Source organism: Rissa tridactyla, chromosome 27, assembly GCF_028500815.1.
Source record: "Rissa tridactyla isolate bRisTri1 chromosome 27, bRisTri1.patW.cur.20221130, whole genome shotgun sequence".
In the NCBI taxonomy this organism is placed as follows: domain Eukaryota; kingdom Metazoa; phylum Chordata; class Aves; order Charadriiformes; family Laridae; genus Rissa; species Rissa tridactyla.
In genome coordinates this window covers 1394805-1410900 of record NC_071492.1, presented here as the reverse complement: position 1 = coordinate 1410900, position 16096 = coordinate 1394805, and the positions used below count along the sequence as shown (strand labels likewise).

Below are 16096 nucleotides of genomic sequence, written 5' to 3'. Positions count from 1 at the left end.
GGAGCCCGAGGGGCGGGCGGCGGCGGGGGCGGCCATGGGCCGGAACCGGAACCGGAAGCGGGACCGGGGGGAGGGGGGGGGTAGTGGGAGGTGTGAGGGGATAGGCGGGGCTTGGGCGGACAGTGACCAATGGGGCGTGGCCTCGCCTCCTTCCCATTGGCTGCACCGAGGCATGGAGACAGCCCGCCCCGCCCCCTCCGGCGGGGGCGGGGCCTGAGCCAGAGGGCCCTTCCCATTGGTTGCGACATCGGCCAATCAGCGGCGGGAGGGGCGTTAACCCCTGAGTGCCCGGACGGGGGGGCTGTCACGTGGGGCCGGGAGTCACGTGGGGCGTGTGGGGACACACCCCCCCCCCCCCCCCCTCCCCCGGTGCCACCGGGCCGGTCCCCGAGTCACGTGGTGTCACCCCGGTGCCACCGGGACCGGTCCCCGAGTCACGTGGCGTCACCCCGGGGTCACCGGCGTCCTGTCCCCAAGTCACGACAGCGTCCCCTGGGTCACCAGGTCCTGTCCCCGTGCCATGTGGGGTCCCCTGCGCCACCGGTGTCCCATCCCTGTCCCATGCCACTGTCCCCTCGTGCCACCGGGCTGCCATCCCCCTGCCATCGGTGTCCCCATGCCAGTGGGGTGCCGTCCCTGTGCCATGTCCCACACCCACGTCCCCCCGTGACATCAGTGTCCCATCCCTGTGCTGTGCTGGTGTCCCCCGGTGCCACCTGACTCCTGTCCCTGTGCCATCGGTGTCCCCCGTGCCATTGGGGTCCCTTTGTGACGCCGGTGTCCCATCCTTGTCCCGTGCCCATGTCCCCTCATGTCACCGCGGTCCCATCCCTGGGCCGTGCTGGTGTCCCCCTGTGCCACCAGCCTCCTGTCCCCGTGCCATTGGGGTCTCCTGTGCCACAGGGGTCTCATCCTGTCCCATGCCCGTGTCCCCCCCGTGCCACCGGTGCCCCGTCCCTGTGCCACGCAGAGGGTGGTGTCCGTGTCCCCCTGCGTCCTCCCCGTCCCTGTGCCACCCCCATCCCCGTGTCCCCCCGTGTCCACTGCGTCCCCCCTGATCCCCGTGTCCCCCCGTGTCCCTCGGGTCCCCCCCGTCCCCGGGTCCCCCCCATCCTCACGTCCCCTCTGTCCCCTCCCCCGTCCCCATGCCCCCCCCCCCCCGTGCCCCCCCGTCCCCGGTGGCCCAGCGGAACCGGGGCTGACCCTGCCCGGCCCCGGGAGGCCGCCCCGGGGAGGCGCTTCCTCAGGAAACCCCCCACCCGCTGCCGCCGCCGCCGCTGTCACCGCTGTCACCGCCGCCACCGGGTACGTGTGGCACCGGGGGGCCGGGGGGGGGGTCGCATGCTCGCGGGGGGGCCGGTGCTCGGTAAGTGTGCACGGGGGGTCGTGCGAGCTCACGGGGGGTGCGCACGGGGGTCGTGCGTCGCAGGGGGTTGCACGGGGGGTCGTGCGAGCTCGCAGGGGTTTGCACGGGGGTCGTGCAAGCTCACGGGGGTTTGCACGGGGGTCGTGCGAGCTCGCGGGGGTTTGCACCGGGGGTCGTGCGAGCTCACGGGGGTGTGCACGGGGGTCGTGCGAGCTCGCAGGGGGTTTGCACCGGGGGTCGTGCGAGCTCACGGGGGTTTGCACGGGGGTCGTGCGAGCTCGCGGGGGTTTGCACCGGGGGTCGTGCAAGCTCACGGGGGTTGCATGGGGGTCGTGAGAGCTCACGGGGGTTTGCACGGGGGTCGTGCGAGCTCGCAGGGGTTTGCACCGGGGGTCGTGCGAGCTCACGGGGGTGTGCACGGGGGGCCTGGCACGCTCACCGGGGTGCCGGCGCTCACTAAGCGTGCACGGAGGGTCGCGCAAGCTCGCACGGGGAGGGGGTTCGCACGCTCTCAGGGGTTGACACGCCGGGGTGCCCGGTGCCGCCACCCTGTCCCGGTGACCACCCCGGTGCCCCCTGCCCTGTCCCCACTGCCCCTCCCATGTTGTGTCGTCCTCCCCCCACCCCAGGCCATGCCGCTGCTGAGGAGACCCCCCAAGGAGGAGGAGGAGGAGGATGGTGACCCCTTCGCCTCCCACCCCGAGAGCCGCTACCGGCGTCGGGCCACCCTGGAGCGGCTGGTGGGGCTGGCCCCCTTCGGCCGTGCTCGCCGTGGCCCCGCCAAGGACGGGGACGGGGACGGGGGCCATGCCCGGCGGCGCTCGGAGGATTTCGGGCTGCTGCGGCGGCTGCCGGGGCGGAGGAAGGCCAGCGTGGAGGCCCTGGCTGAGAGGACGGTCCCCAAACGGGGCTCGCTGCTGAGGCTGGCCCTGGGGACGCGGGGACAGCGGGGGTCCGGCGGCGAGAGGCTGGCGGCCGAGGGCGAGGGGGGATCCGATGGGGAGCAGGACGGCGGGGGACAGCGGCCAGAGGGGCGTGGGAAGGGCAGGGAGCCCCTCTCGGGTGAGGGGGGACGTGGGGACACGGGACATGGGATACGGGGACGTGGGGAGGTGGGGATGGGGACATGGGATATGGAGACATGGGACATGGGAACGGGCAGAGGGGATGTGGGACATGGGGACGGGGATGTGGGGACATGGGGACAGTGGGGATGGGGACAGGGGATGTGGGGATGGAGACATGGGCATGGGGATGGGGACATGGGACATGGGGACGGGGATGTGGGGACATGGGGATGGGGACACGGGACATGGGGATGGGGATGTGGGGACATGGGCATGGGGACATGGGACATGGGGATGGGGATGTGGGGACATGGGGACGGTGGGGATGGGGACAGGGGATGTGGGGATGGAGACATGGGCATGGGGATGGGGACACGGGACATGGGGATGGGGACAAGTGGATGGGGACATGGGTGTGGGGATGGGGACATGGGACATGGGGACATGGGGACAGAGGAGGACGTGGGACGTGGAGGGACACCGGTACAGGGATGGTGGGCCGTGGGACCGCGGCGGTCACGGGCCGTGGGACATGGTGAGGTGGGGACACACCACGGGTCATGGGATGGCCTCGGGTGCCACCAGAGTCCCTGTCCCCCCCCCCGGGTTGTCCCCATTGTCCCCAGTGCTGGAGATCCTGGAGCTGATCCAGCGCCGGGAGCTGGTGGCGGCCGACGAGCAGATCATCGCGCTGGAGGCTGAGTGCGTGGCCGCTGCCACCTCCTCGTCCCCGTCCCCGTCCCCAGTGGCCGGGCGGCAAACGCGGGACGTGGCTTTGCTCTATGAGGCGCTACTGGCCCAACTCTGGGCCGTGGTGGCCGAAGCCGTGCCCGCCGGCCGCCCCTACCCGCCCTTGCGCTCCGTCATCCGGGTGCTGGAGCAGGAGGAGGCGGCCGATGGCCGTCACCCCCCGGGGACACCGGGGCGTCCCCGTGCCCTCCGCCGCCGCTGGCAGGAGGCGGTGGGGCGAGCAGCCAGCGAGCGGCTGGGGCAAGTGGCCCCGGTTGCCGGCTTGGGAGCCCGGCTGGCAGCTTTGGCCGGGCGGCTGGTGGGCGACCTGGGGGCCGTGCGGTGCCATGTGGCCCCCGCGTACCCCCCCCGAGTACGGTGCCTTCGGGGTCTACGCCCGCGGCTACCACCGGGCGCTGGCCCAGCAGCTGGCCACGCTAGCCCAGAGAGCCCTGCCCGTGCCCGACCTCTACCTGCTGCTCGACTGGCACAGCAACACCTACCCCAGGTGAGACCCCCCCACAACCCCCCGCCACTGCCCCACAGCACCACAGGACCCCCCCTCCCAGGGGCTGGGGACACTGGGGGACCCCACCATCACCTTGGGGACAGTGGGGGACCCGCTGCCACCCGTGGGAACCCGCAGCATCCTCACTCCCAGCACCCTCTGCCACCCACTGTGACACATGGGACCCCCCGCCAGCACCTTGGGGACCCTGTGCCACCCACTGTCACCCTTGGGATGCCCCCCATGACACTGGGGACACTGTGGGACCCCCCCCCCCTCCCCAGCACCTTGGGGACCCTGTGAGACCCCCCCCCCAGGGCACTAGGGACCTTGCGCCACCCACTGTCACCCCTGGGATCCCCCCCAGCACCCTGGGGGTCCTGTGGGACCCCCCCCTCCAGCACCTTGGGGACCCTGTGCCACCTGCTGTCACCCATGGAACCCCCCCCAGGTCACTGGGGACCCTGTGGGACCCCCGCTGTCACTCCTGGGACCCCTCCCCATCACTCCGGGCCCCCTGTGCCACCCACGGGACTTCTTGGCCACCCCTAGGGCTGTCCCCCCGGGGGGTGGCAGGTGCCCCGGTGCCACCCCATGGGCTCTCTGTGCCCGCAGGGAGGTGCTGGGGCACCCCGAGGTGGGGGCCCTGCTGCAGGCGCAGGCGCTGGGACCCCTCCTGCCCCCCGAGACCCAGCGCGGCCTCGAGCGCTCCTGCATCGCCGCCGTCAAGGTGCGGGCACAGGGCGGGCACCAGGGTGGCACTGGGGTGGCACTGGGATGGACAACAGGGTGGCACTGGGGTGGCACTGGGATGGGCAGGAGGGTGGCACTGGGATGGGCACACATTGGGCACCATGGTGGCACTGGGATGGACAACAGGGTGGCACTGGGGTGGCACCGGGGTGGGCAGGAGGGTGGCACTGGGATGGGCACACATTGGACACCATGGTGGCACTGGGGTGGACAACAGGGTGGCACTGGGGTGGCACTGGGATGGGCAGGAGGGTGGCACTGGGATGGGCACACATTGGGCACCACGGTGGCACTGGGATGGACAACAGGGTGGCACTGGGGTGGCACTGGGGTGGCACTGGGATGGACAACAGGGTGGCACTGGGATGGGCACACATTAGACACCATGGTGACACTGGGATGGCACTGGGATGGGCACACATTGGGCACCACGGTGGCACTGGGATGGACAACAGGGTGGCACTGGGGTGGCACTGGGGTGGCACTCGGATGGACAACAGGGTGGCACTGGGATGGGCACACATTGGACACCATGGTGACACTGGGATGGCACTGGGATGGGCACACATTGGGCACCACGGTGGCACTGGGATGGACAACAGGGTGGCACTGGGATGGGAACAGATTGGGCACTGTCCCCGTGCCCGCTGTCCCCGTCCATGCCTGCTGTCCCCACGCCTCCTGTCCCCATGCCCGCTGTCCCCACACCCGCTGTCCCCGCTGCCAGGCGAAGGTGGAGGTGGCGGTGGCGCAGGAGCTGCAGCTCAGCGAGGACACGTGGGCGGAGGAGGCCACCAGCCAGGAGCTGCAGGAGGGACTGGCCACCCGTGTCACCGGAGTACGGCACCCCAGGGACACCCCTTGGGGACACGGGGTGACACACGGACCCCAGGGGGTGCTGGGGTGTCTGGACACCCTATGGGGACACCAGGGTACCCCATAGGGACATCAGGACACCAGGGCGCCCCATGGGGACACCAATGTGCCAGGGTACCCTATAGGGATGCCACCATACCAGGGTACCCCATAGGGACATCAAGGTGCCCAGATACCCTATGGGGACACCAAGGTATCTGGGCACCCCATAGGGACACTAGGGTAACAGGGTACCCCATAGGGCCATCAAGGTGTCTGGGCACCCCATAGGGACACCAGGGTGCCCAGATGCCCTATAGGGCCACCAAAGTGTCCAAGTACTCCATAGGGACATCAAGGTGCCGAGATACCCCATGGGGACACCAAGGTATCTGGGCACCCCATAGGGACACCAGGGTGACAGGGTACCCCATAGGACCACCAAGGTGCCTGGGTGCCCTACAGAGTTGCCAGAATGCCCAGGCGCCCTAAGGGGATGGTGGGGGGTCTGGCACCCCAGGGGACATCACAGTGTCCCCAGGGGGCTGGTGGCCATGCCCCCAGCAGTGCCCGTGCCCACAGCTGCTGCGGGCGCACGTGGACCGAGCCCCCCAGATCACCCCCGAGTTTGGCATGGAGATGGCACACAGCCTGCTGGGCGTGCTGGTGGCCTTCCTGCACAGGTGGGCACGGGGACACGGTGGGGGACGTGGTGGGGACAAGGGGTGGGCATGGGGATGTGGAGGCACAGGGAGACCAGGCATGGCCATGGGGACACCAGGACAGGACAGGGGATGGGCACAAGGGGGTGGGGACATGAGGGGACAGGAGCTAGGCATGGGGACATGGGGACATGGGGGGGGGGCCACAGGTGATGGCCACGGGGACGTGGGCACCGTGGTGGGACAGGAGCCACAGGACAGAGCTGGGATGGCCATGGGGGGGGACAGGGGACTCAGGATGAGCGTGGCACCCAGGTGGCAGGTCCCCAGGGTGCCGGGTCCCCAAGGTGTCACTGCAGGTGACCCATGTGGGTGTTCTCAGTTTCCAGCGGAAGGTGGAGCGGTTCCTGGAGGCCCCCGCTGAAGCCTCCCCACCCGACGGTGCCACCGGCTGGGCCATCGCCCTGGTCAACTGCTGTCCCCCCTTCAGGTGAGGCCACCCCCAGCTGTCCCCCTCCCCGCATCCCTGGGGTGCTTGGGGTCCCTGGCAGCACCCACTGACCTCCCTGCGGCAGGGCCTTTGCTGAGCGGCTGGCGCAGTTTGGGCACCCTGAGAGCGAGGAGCCCCGGCGCCAGGCCTACACTGCCCTGGACAAGGTGACCCGGCTCTGCAACCACGTCCTCACCCAACGCCTCTTCGAGGACCTCAAGGTGGGTGACACCCATGGGTGCAATGGTCATGGTGCCCATCCGTTGGGTGTTGAGGCAAGTGATCTCCATGGGCGCAATGTCACGGTGCCCATCCATTGGGTGACGCCCATGGGTGCAATGGGCATCATGGTGTCCATCCATTGGGTGACGCCCATGGGCGCAATGGGCATCATGGTGTCCCTCCATTGGGTGATGCCCATAGGTGCAATGGTCATGGTGCCCATCCGTTGGGTGTTGAACCAGGTGACACCCATGGGTGCAATGGTCATGGTGCCCATTCATTGGGTGATGCCCATGGGTGCGACGATCATGGTGTCCATCCGTTGGCCGTTGAGCCAAGTGACACCCATGGGTGCAATGTTCCGGGTGGCCTCCCATGCACCGGGCGCCACCGGGGATGGCACCCATGGGTGCTGGGACATCCGCCCACCCCAGTTGCCCCCCCCACCATCTCCCAGCCCTACTTCAACAAGCTGATGAAGCGCAAGTGGCTGACGAGCTCCGACGCCTTCGACACCATCGTGATGCTCATCACCAGCTTCACCCAGAAGCTGCGCCCGCTGCGCCCCGAGCCCTACCAGGTGGGTGCCGCCTTTGGCGCCCGGTGGTGGTGGTGGGGTGGTGACCGCCATCACTGGTGGCTTCCGCTGACCCTTGTGCCGCAGGTGCTGGTGAGCGAGGTGCACCGGCGGGTGCTCATCGAATACGTGCGGCCGCTCATGCAGGTGCGCTTGGTCTGCACCTCGGCCAAGATGCGCGCCCGGGTGGCCGCTCGCCTCGGGGACGAAGCCCGCCAGCTCCGCGAGCTCTTCAGCCGCTTGGTGAGACGACCCCCCCGCAACGCCGTCCCTGCCACCCTTGGGTGCTCCTCGGCGGGGCGGGGGTGACAACCCTGGGGTCCTGGGCAGGATTCGGCTTCACCCTGGCTGGACTCGGTGGTGCCGCGGCTGCGGGAGCTGCTGGTGCTGGAGGACACGGCAGCGCTGCAGATGGAGGTGGGCGTCCTGGTGAGGGACTTCCCCGACGTCCGGTGAGTGCGGTGACATCCACCAACTGGTGGCCCAATGGCGGGGGGGGGGTTGCACAGCCAAGTGGGGACGCCCCAGCCCCACGGGGACAACAGCGGGGTGGCACTTGGGCCCCACAGCCAGCGCGGCGGGGCAGCAATGCCAGGCGAGATGCCACCACCCCGTAGGGAGCGGTGGTGGGTCACGGCGTCACCTCGAGCCGGGTGACGGCGACGCGGCGTCCGTCCTTCCCGGCAGCTCCCGCCCCGCCGGGAAGTGACCACGGCCCTGCGCCAAGTCCCCTCCCTTGTCCCCGTGTCCCCAGGGGGACAGTGGCACGCGTGTGGCCCTGCAGGCTCTGAGGGGGGTTCCAGCCCTGTCCGCCACCAGTGACAGTGCGAGACGGGGGTCCCCCAAAAACCTGTGCCATGCTGTGCCCCAAAAATGGGTGCCTGCCTCTCCCCAGACGTGGGTGCGCCCCTGCACCCCAAAAACGGGCACCTGCCCCTCCTGTGACCTGGGTGCAGCGTTGCACCCCAAACCTGGGTGCCTGCCTCTCCCCAAACCTGGGTCCATCACTGCACCCCAAAAACGGGTGCCTGCCCGTCCTGAGGGTGCCGCTCCGCAGGCGGGAGCACGTGGCGGCGATGCTGGACGTGCGGGGGCTGCGGGGGCAGGCGGTGCGGCAGGAGATTTTGGGGGTGCTGCAGGACGTGGAGCCGGGGCCCCCCCGCCATCGCGCCTTCTTCGCCCAGTTGCCGGTGGCCCGCCAGGTCCGCTGCTTGCCCTTCCACTGGCCGCGGCTGGCGCGACTCGCCCGCCCCCGCCTGCCGCGCCCCCACCCTCCGCGGCCGTGAGTACCCCGAAAATGGGTGACCACCCCCCCACAGAGAGGGGTGCATCGCCACACCCCAAAACTGGGGGACTGTCTTCCTCAGAGATGGGCACATCACTGCATCCCAAAGCGGGGTGCGACGCTGTGCCCCGAAACTGGATGCCCGCTTGGGGCCCCCCCGCCCGTGTATAAATGGTGTCGATGCTGTAAATTAAGGCTGGAGCCCGACCTCGTCCTTGGCTCTCGCTCGGGGGCCACCTGCGTGGGAACAGGAGACGTGGGGACACCCCGCAAGTGGGGACAGGGGACGCGGGACACCCCGTGTGTGGGGACAGGGGACATGGGGACACCCTGGCAGTGGGGTCAGGGGATGTGGGGACACCCGGTGTGTGGGGACAGGGGACCTGGGACACCCCACAAGTGGGCACAGGGGACATGGGGACACCCGCTGTGTGGGGACAGGGGGACACCCTGTGAGTGGGGACAGGGGACATGGGACACCCCACGTGCAGGGGATGGGGACACAGGGGTGAGGGATATGGATGTGGGGGACATAGGACCGGGGGGCACGGCGGGGGGGGGCACGGCGGTGGGAGATAGGGGTCTGGGGGACACGGAGGGGGGGGGCGACATGGTGCCGTCCCTGTGCGGGAAGTGGCTCCCGGTCCCAGGGCGGCAGTGGCAGGGGGGGGAGGAAGGAAAGGGCCCGGTGCCTCGCCGGGAAGCCACCGCGGGGGGGACGGACGAGGGGGACACGATGGCCCTTCCCGGCATGGGGTGTGTGTGTGGGGGGGGACATGGGACACCCCCAGCTGGACCCCGACGGGTGGCCAGGGGTTGGGGACAGTGCGGCTCGGCCAAGGGCAGGATCGAGCCCCCCGGGGCGGGGGCGGGAGGGGGGGAAGCCACCCTGGCCCTGCTCCATCCCGCCCCACCCAGATCCGGCGCCTCCTGGGACACCCTGTCCCCCCTCCCGGGCTGGAAAAATGCGGGGGGGGACACACACACGACACAGAGGCCACAGCCACCGCCACGTCCCTCCTGCCACCCGTGGCACCGTCACCCACTGCTGCCACAAGCTCATGGGGCCTCAGCGCATCCCCGGGAGCCGGGGGGAGGCCATGGGTGAAGGCACCGTGTGTGTCACCCCCCCCCCCCGCCGTGTCCGTGTCCCCCCCCCGGCCTTGTCCCCCCTCCCAGTGTCAAAAATAGGCGAGTGCTGGATCCGGCCAGGAAGGAGCTAAAAATAAGTGTCCCAGGGTCACCGTCCCTCGTGCTGTGGGAAGGGGACGATGGCGGCGGGGGCGGAAGCAGCAGCGCCAGGCGGGGGCGGCGGGAAGGGACCCGGAGACCTGGGGGGTCACAGGGGTGGCAGGGGGGTGGGGGGACAGGGGTGTCACCGATGCCAGGCGCACGGCAACAGCGATGGGACAGTGCGGGGACGGGGGTGGAACCGTGGCTGGGGGCACGGGGACATGGATGGGACCGTGCAGGGACACACGGGGACAGGGATGTCACCGTGTCTGGGGCCATGGGGCCATGGACGGGACCACACAGGGACACATGGGGACAGGGGTGGCACCACGTCTGGGCACATAGGGACAGGGATGTCACCATGCCCAGATAAATGGGGACAAGGAGGTCACCATTCCAAAGGGACCATGCAGGGACACATGGGGATGGATCCCACCTTGTGGGGACAGGGATGTCACCATGACAGGACACAAGGGACAGAGATGGGACCACGCAGGGACAGGGATGTGTCCTGGCGTGTCCCGCGTGCCAGCCCCGGTGTGAATCACCGGGCGCCTGACGTCAAGGCCTGGAGGGAAGGAAGGAAGGAAGGAAACCCCCCCCCCCCCAGGCAGTGGGGCTGGGTTTGGGGGGGTCCCCCTGGTCCCCCCCCCCACGTCACCCGGCTGGGTGGGGGGAACCCCCGACTGGGCAGGACCCCCCAAACTGGGCAAGGGCCCCCTTCAAATTGAGCAGTGTACCCCCAAACCGGGCAGGGACCCCCCCCACACTGGTCAGGTACTCCCCGAACTGGGAGAGAACACCCCGAACGGGGCAGGGACCCCCCGCACCGGGGAAGGGTCCGCCCCCCCACCCCCCGTCCCTCGGTGCTTGCGCCCCCTGGCGGCCGCCCGCGGGGCTGCAGGCAGCGGGGGCTGCGCCTTTATCAAGACTGCAGGGCCCGCCCACCGCTTGATTGGCAGGTGGGTGGGCCAATGGGAAGACAACCCCCCCTACTGGCTCTATGTCCCCATAGCTCCGTGTCCTCCTGAAGCTCCCTGACCCACAGGCTTCATGTCCCCATAGATCTCTGACCCATGGGCTCCTTGTCCTCCTGAAGCTCCCTGACCCACAGGCTTCATGTCCCCATAGATCTCTGACCCATGGGCTCCTTGTCCCCATGGCTCCATGTCCTCCTGAAGCTCCCTGACCCACAGGCTTCATGTCCCCATAGATCTCTGACCCATGGGCTCCTTGTCCTCCTGAAGCTCCCTGACCCATGGGCTCCTTGTCCCCATGGCTCCATGTCCTCCTGAAGTTCCCTCACCCACAGGCTCCATGTCCCCAAGGATCTCTGACCTGGGGGCTCCATGTCCCCAGGGTCCCCCCCCCCCCCCCTCAAGGTTTTCACCTCTCCATCATCTCCACGGTGCCATCACCATGGGGCTCCCTCCCTCTCCCTCTTTGTCCCCAAGGACCCCACAAGCCTTGACCCCCATCCCCAAGGTCCCCACGGCCCAGGGCAGCTCCTCCACCCACAACCTCCATGTCCCCAGGGGACCCCCAACCCTCCTCCTCCAGAGGAACCCCATGGTGGCCCTGGGTTCCCAGCTAGTGCCACCCTTCCGGCGAGAAAGAAGAGACAGGGACCGGCGTGGGGCCAATGCGAAGCTGTTTTATTGGCCATGTTGGGATAGGTCGAGCACGGACACAGGGGGACCGAGGCGGCCCTGGAAGAGTCACAGGCAATAATAATAATTAATAAAAAAATTAAACATCCCCCCAGGGGCTGGTGGCCCTGCGCAACAGAAGTCCCAAGTCCAAACTTTGTCGATGAACCTCCCCCCACAGAGCCAAAGGGGACTGGGGAAAAAAAAAAAAAAACATCTGGGTGAAAAGGAAAACAAACAAACAAAACCCCGGCTGTTTTTTTTTTTTTTTTTTTTTTTTTTTTTTTTTTAAATTCTACATTGGTTTGTCTTTTTAGTTTGCCTGAGGGGAAAAAACAAAACAAAACAAAACAAAACAAAAACAAGAAACAAAAAAGCACACTCACCACCACGTACAACCCACAAGGCGACAGCAAAACCACGCACCCATCGGGCGAGCTCAGGCACCGTCACAACACCCCCCACGCTCCGCTGCCGCACGCGCTCCCCCCAGGCATGCCATCCTCCCGCCCGCCGGCCCCAAGGGGACGTGGGGACATCGTCACGTCTCCACAGCGGCCTCCAGACGTCTCCCCGCCTGACGAAAACCCCGGAACGCCAGCGATGAACCTTGCTGAGCAGAGCGGCCGGGACCAGGGGGAGGTGGGGAAACACAAAAGAAAACCCACACCCAGCTGGTTTGGGTTTTGGATTCTCCTCCTCTTTCTCCTCCTCCTCCTCTTTATCCTCCTCCTCTTTCTCCACCGGCCTCAAAATAAGACAACGCTCAACTCCACACAGAGCCAAGGCCAAATGAAAACCAAATGGCGGTCACACCAGCTTATGCTCGTTCCAAACGCCCCGCTCGCCACAGAACCGGGAGGGCCCTCTGGAGCCCATCCCATCCCGCCCCCGGCCAGAGCAGGGTCACCCACAGCAGGCGGCACAGGGACGCGTCCAGGCGGGTTCGGGATGTCTCCGGAGACGGAGGCTCCACCACCTCTCTGGGCAGCCTGTGCCAGGGCTCTGCCGCCCTCAGGGTAAAGAAGTTCCTCCTCGTGTTGAGATGGAACTTCCCACGGTCAAGTTTGTGCCCGTTACCCCTTGTCCTGTCCCCGGGCACCACTGACAACATCCTGGCCCCATCCTCCTGACACCCCCGCTTTCAGTATTTATCAGCATTGATAAGATCCCCCCTCCGCCGTCTTTTTTCCAGACTGAAGAGACCCAAATCCCTCAGCCTTTCTCCATCAGAGAGGTGTTCCAGCCCCCTCAGCATCTTGGTAGCCCGCTCAGCTGCCACCCCCCCCCGCAACTGCTCTCACCTCCTCAGGACAGCCGCTCACGGAGGGCTCGCCAGCCCCTGGGACAGAGATACCAAAAATCCCCAGCTGGTTTCTTTGACCATTATCACGGTCAAAGCTCTCTCCCCTGCCAAACACTGACCGTGTCATCACCTGGTATCCGACACCCGCACCTCATCCCAGCTCCTTCCGATAATGACCCCTACCCCCCCGGGAACTGGTACGGAGATACGTACGGATGCACGCGACAGCTACTGCGCACCACTACCCGCCCGTTCCGGAACTGGTTTGCCACTCCACGCGTCTCAACGCGTAGCACTCCCTTCTACCTGCCTGAGGTTTACTTCCCACTAACCAACCTCCCCTTCGGCTGACGTCAGCACGCGCGCGGTCTCCTGCTACCCGCAAACCTTTGCCCCCCCACCCCCCACCTCCGCCCTCCGCTTCGCTTTCAGGGCGCCGCTGATCACGCTCCACCCTCCATAGGGGCCACATCGCTTCAATGCGAGGTTCCTTTACTCACCTCAAAGCTCTCACTCACGTGAACAAAAAGGAAACACAAAGTTGCGTAACACACACTTCATCCATGAGGGAAGTGCCCTGCCCGGGACGTGCTGGCGTCACGCTGAACAGTAAGCCGCGTCCTTTACCTGCCCAAAGGGGACTGTGCTCCAGGACAGCCCTCGCCGCTACGCTAACTTTAAAAATCCCCTTTTTGCAACTGTCAGCCTCGTCCCCTTGCCTCCCTCTCCGGCACCGGTCTCTCAACTTAGCTTTTGGAGGGCTGGGGGTCCGAATCCGTCCTTGACGCAATCCACAAAAAGCAGCCACCTGGTATGTTCCTGCGGTCATCAGGTGCCTCCTGTGCCACCGCAAAAGGAAAAAACAACCCAAAAGCAGCCACAGCACCAGCACTAAGCATCTTGAGAGGAGATACCAACCTCTTCCACAACACCCGCTTCCTCCCAAACGCCGTGGTGTTCCGCTCGCCTGCTCCACGCCGATTCCAGGGTCTGAGGCTGCAGCGACAGTTATTTATGGCACCTAAAATACCACGAAACACAACGTTACCGTTGCGCTTCTGCCAAACCACCAGTCCCATGCTCCTCCTTGATACTATCCGGCTCACCTCAAATCATGGAATCATAGAATCACAGGGTTAGAAGGCACCTCTGGAGCCCATCCCGTCCCGCCCCCGGCCAGAGCAGGGTCACAGGGATGCGTCCAGGTGGGTTTGGGATGTCTCCGGAGATGGAGACTCCACCACCTCTCTGGGCAGCCTGTGCCAGGGCTCTGCCGCCCTCAGGGTAGAGAAGTTCCTCCTCGTGTTTAGGTGGAACTTCCCATGGTCAAGTTTGTGCACGTTACCCCTTGTCCTGTCCCCAGGCACCACTGAGAAGAGCCTGGCCCCATCCTCCTGACACCCCCCCTTTCAGTATTTATAAGCATTGATAAGGTCCCCCCTCAGCCGTCTGTTTTCCAGACTGAAGAGACCCAAATCCTTCAGCCTTTCTTCATGAGAGAGGTGTTTCAGTCCCCTCAGCATCTTGGTAGCCCTTTGCTGTCCCCTCTCCAGCAGTTCCCTGTCCTTCTTGACCCGGAGAGCCCAGAACTGGACACAGTGCTCCAGGTGCGGCCTCCCCAGGGCAGCGCAGAGGGGGAGGATGACCTCCTTCCACCTGCTGGCCACGCTCTTCTTGATGCGCCCCAGGATGCCATTGGCCTTCTTGGCCACGAGGGCCCATCACTGGCTCATGGCCGTCCCGTTGTCCACCAGGACTCCCAGGTCTCTTTCCACAGAGCTGCTCTCCAGCAGGTCACCCCCAACCTGTCCTGGTGCACGGGATTATTCCTCCCCAGGTGCAGCACCCTACACTTGCCCTTGTTGAATTTCATAAGGTTCCTCTTTGCCCAACTCTCCAGCCTGTCCAGGTCTCTCTGGATGGCGGCACGGCCTTCCGGTGTGTCAGCCACCCCCCCCACAGCTTTGTGTCGTCAGCAAACTTGCTGAGGTTGCACTCTATCCCCTCATCCCCAAATGCGAGAGGCTAGAACAGACCAGACCCCGTCAACACCAAAACCCAACTGCAAAACCTGTCCGAGAAAGACTCGTGAAAAACCCACACCCCTTTCCTAGCCATCCCCCAGTGCCAAAACTTTAGAAATCCCTTCACTTCTCCCTGGGCCGTCACGGAAGGAGCCCCAGTTCTTCCCGACAGCTCCTGCCCTCTATTTGCCAGACTGAACCCCCTGCGTCAGCCGCTCCTCGGGAGCCGCTCTTCCGAGCCCTGCCTTCAGTGGGCACCTCCTGTGTTGTGCCTTTCCACGGACTCTGGGCTCTGCTACAGACCCACACAGTCAGCGAAGCCCTGACCTGACCCCACCTACCAGGGGCCTGCAGCAAGCTGTAAAAGCTCTAGGGCCACCACGACACTCTGCGCACCATCAAGGAAGACAACGAGCTGTCCCGTACCCTGGCCACCCCCCCACTACAGCCCCCCCAAGGCCCCTCCCTAACCCCCCCCCTAATATTCCCCCCCTCAGCCTCCTACAATGCTCCCCCCTCAGGACTCCCCCTTCCCCCCCATCACTCCTCAGGACCCCTGTCCCCCTCAGTGCCCCCTTCCCCCCCCCCGGCTCCTCCCTTAGGGCCTGCTCAGCCCCCCATCCTCTGCCTGGGCCCCCTCAGCCCCCCTGTTCCCCCATCAGGGTCCCCTCAGCCTCCCCATTCCCACCCTGAGAGTCCTCTCAGGACCTCCCAGACTCCCTCGGGGCTCTCTCAGCGCCCCTCCCCCGCCTCCAAGGCCCCATCAACCCCCCCGTTCCCCCTCAGGACCTCTGTGTGCCTCCTGTCAGCCCCCTTCCTCACCCTTCAGGGCCGCCACAGCCCCCCCCGCTCCCCTCAGCCTCCTTCAAGGCTCACCCCTCGGGGGCCTCCACAGCCCTCGAGGGGCTCCAACCCTCCATTCCCATTCGGCGCCCGCGTTCCCCCCCAACATCTCCCCTCAGAGTTCCCTCAACGCACCCATCACCCTTCAGGACCCCCCCCGTCCCCCTCCGGGTCCCTCAGGACCTCCCGACCCCCGTCAAGGCCTCCCCATTTCCCTCAGGGCCCCCGTCCCCTCCCTCAGTCCCCCCCAGAGCGGGTTCTCCGCCGCCCGCCCGGCCCCAAGAGCGAGCATCAGCGCTCCAGTACCGGCTCTTACGGAAGCGCCCGTCAGTCTTCCGAGTGCCCATCTCCATTGCCCCGCGGTCCTCCGGGACCCCGGAAGATCCCCCTCAGTCCGCCGACGCGCGTCTCTATGGCACTTTAGTCCTCCGGAAACCCGGAAGTTCCCCCTCAGTCCGCCGACGCGCGTCTCTATGGCACTTTAGTCCTCCGGAAACCCGGAAGTGCCCCCTCAGTCCGCCGACGCG

General features: G+C 66.6%; 1 protein-coding gene across 1 annotated transcript; it reads left to right on the top strand.

Annotated features, from left to right (window-relative positions):
* Nucleotides 1-1252: 1252 nt before the first annotated feature.
* EXOC3L2 (exocyst complex component 3 like 2) lies at nucleotides 1253-8690 on the top strand. Its single transcript, XM_054183709.1, is given in 13 exon segments — nucleotides 1253-1305; nucleotides 1996-2428; nucleotides 3060-3538; nucleotides 3540-3670; nucleotides 4286-4400; nucleotides 5151-5261; nucleotides 5861-5961; nucleotides 6323-6430; nucleotides 6516-6651; nucleotides 7110-7232; nucleotides 7317-7472; nucleotides 7560-7681; nucleotides 8287-8690. Coding segments are annotated over 12 exon segments (2241 nt in total). The 5' UTR covers nucleotides 1253-1305; nucleotides 1996-1998; the 3' UTR covers nucleotides 8516-8690.
* Nucleotides 8691-16096: the final 7406 nt, after the last annotated feature.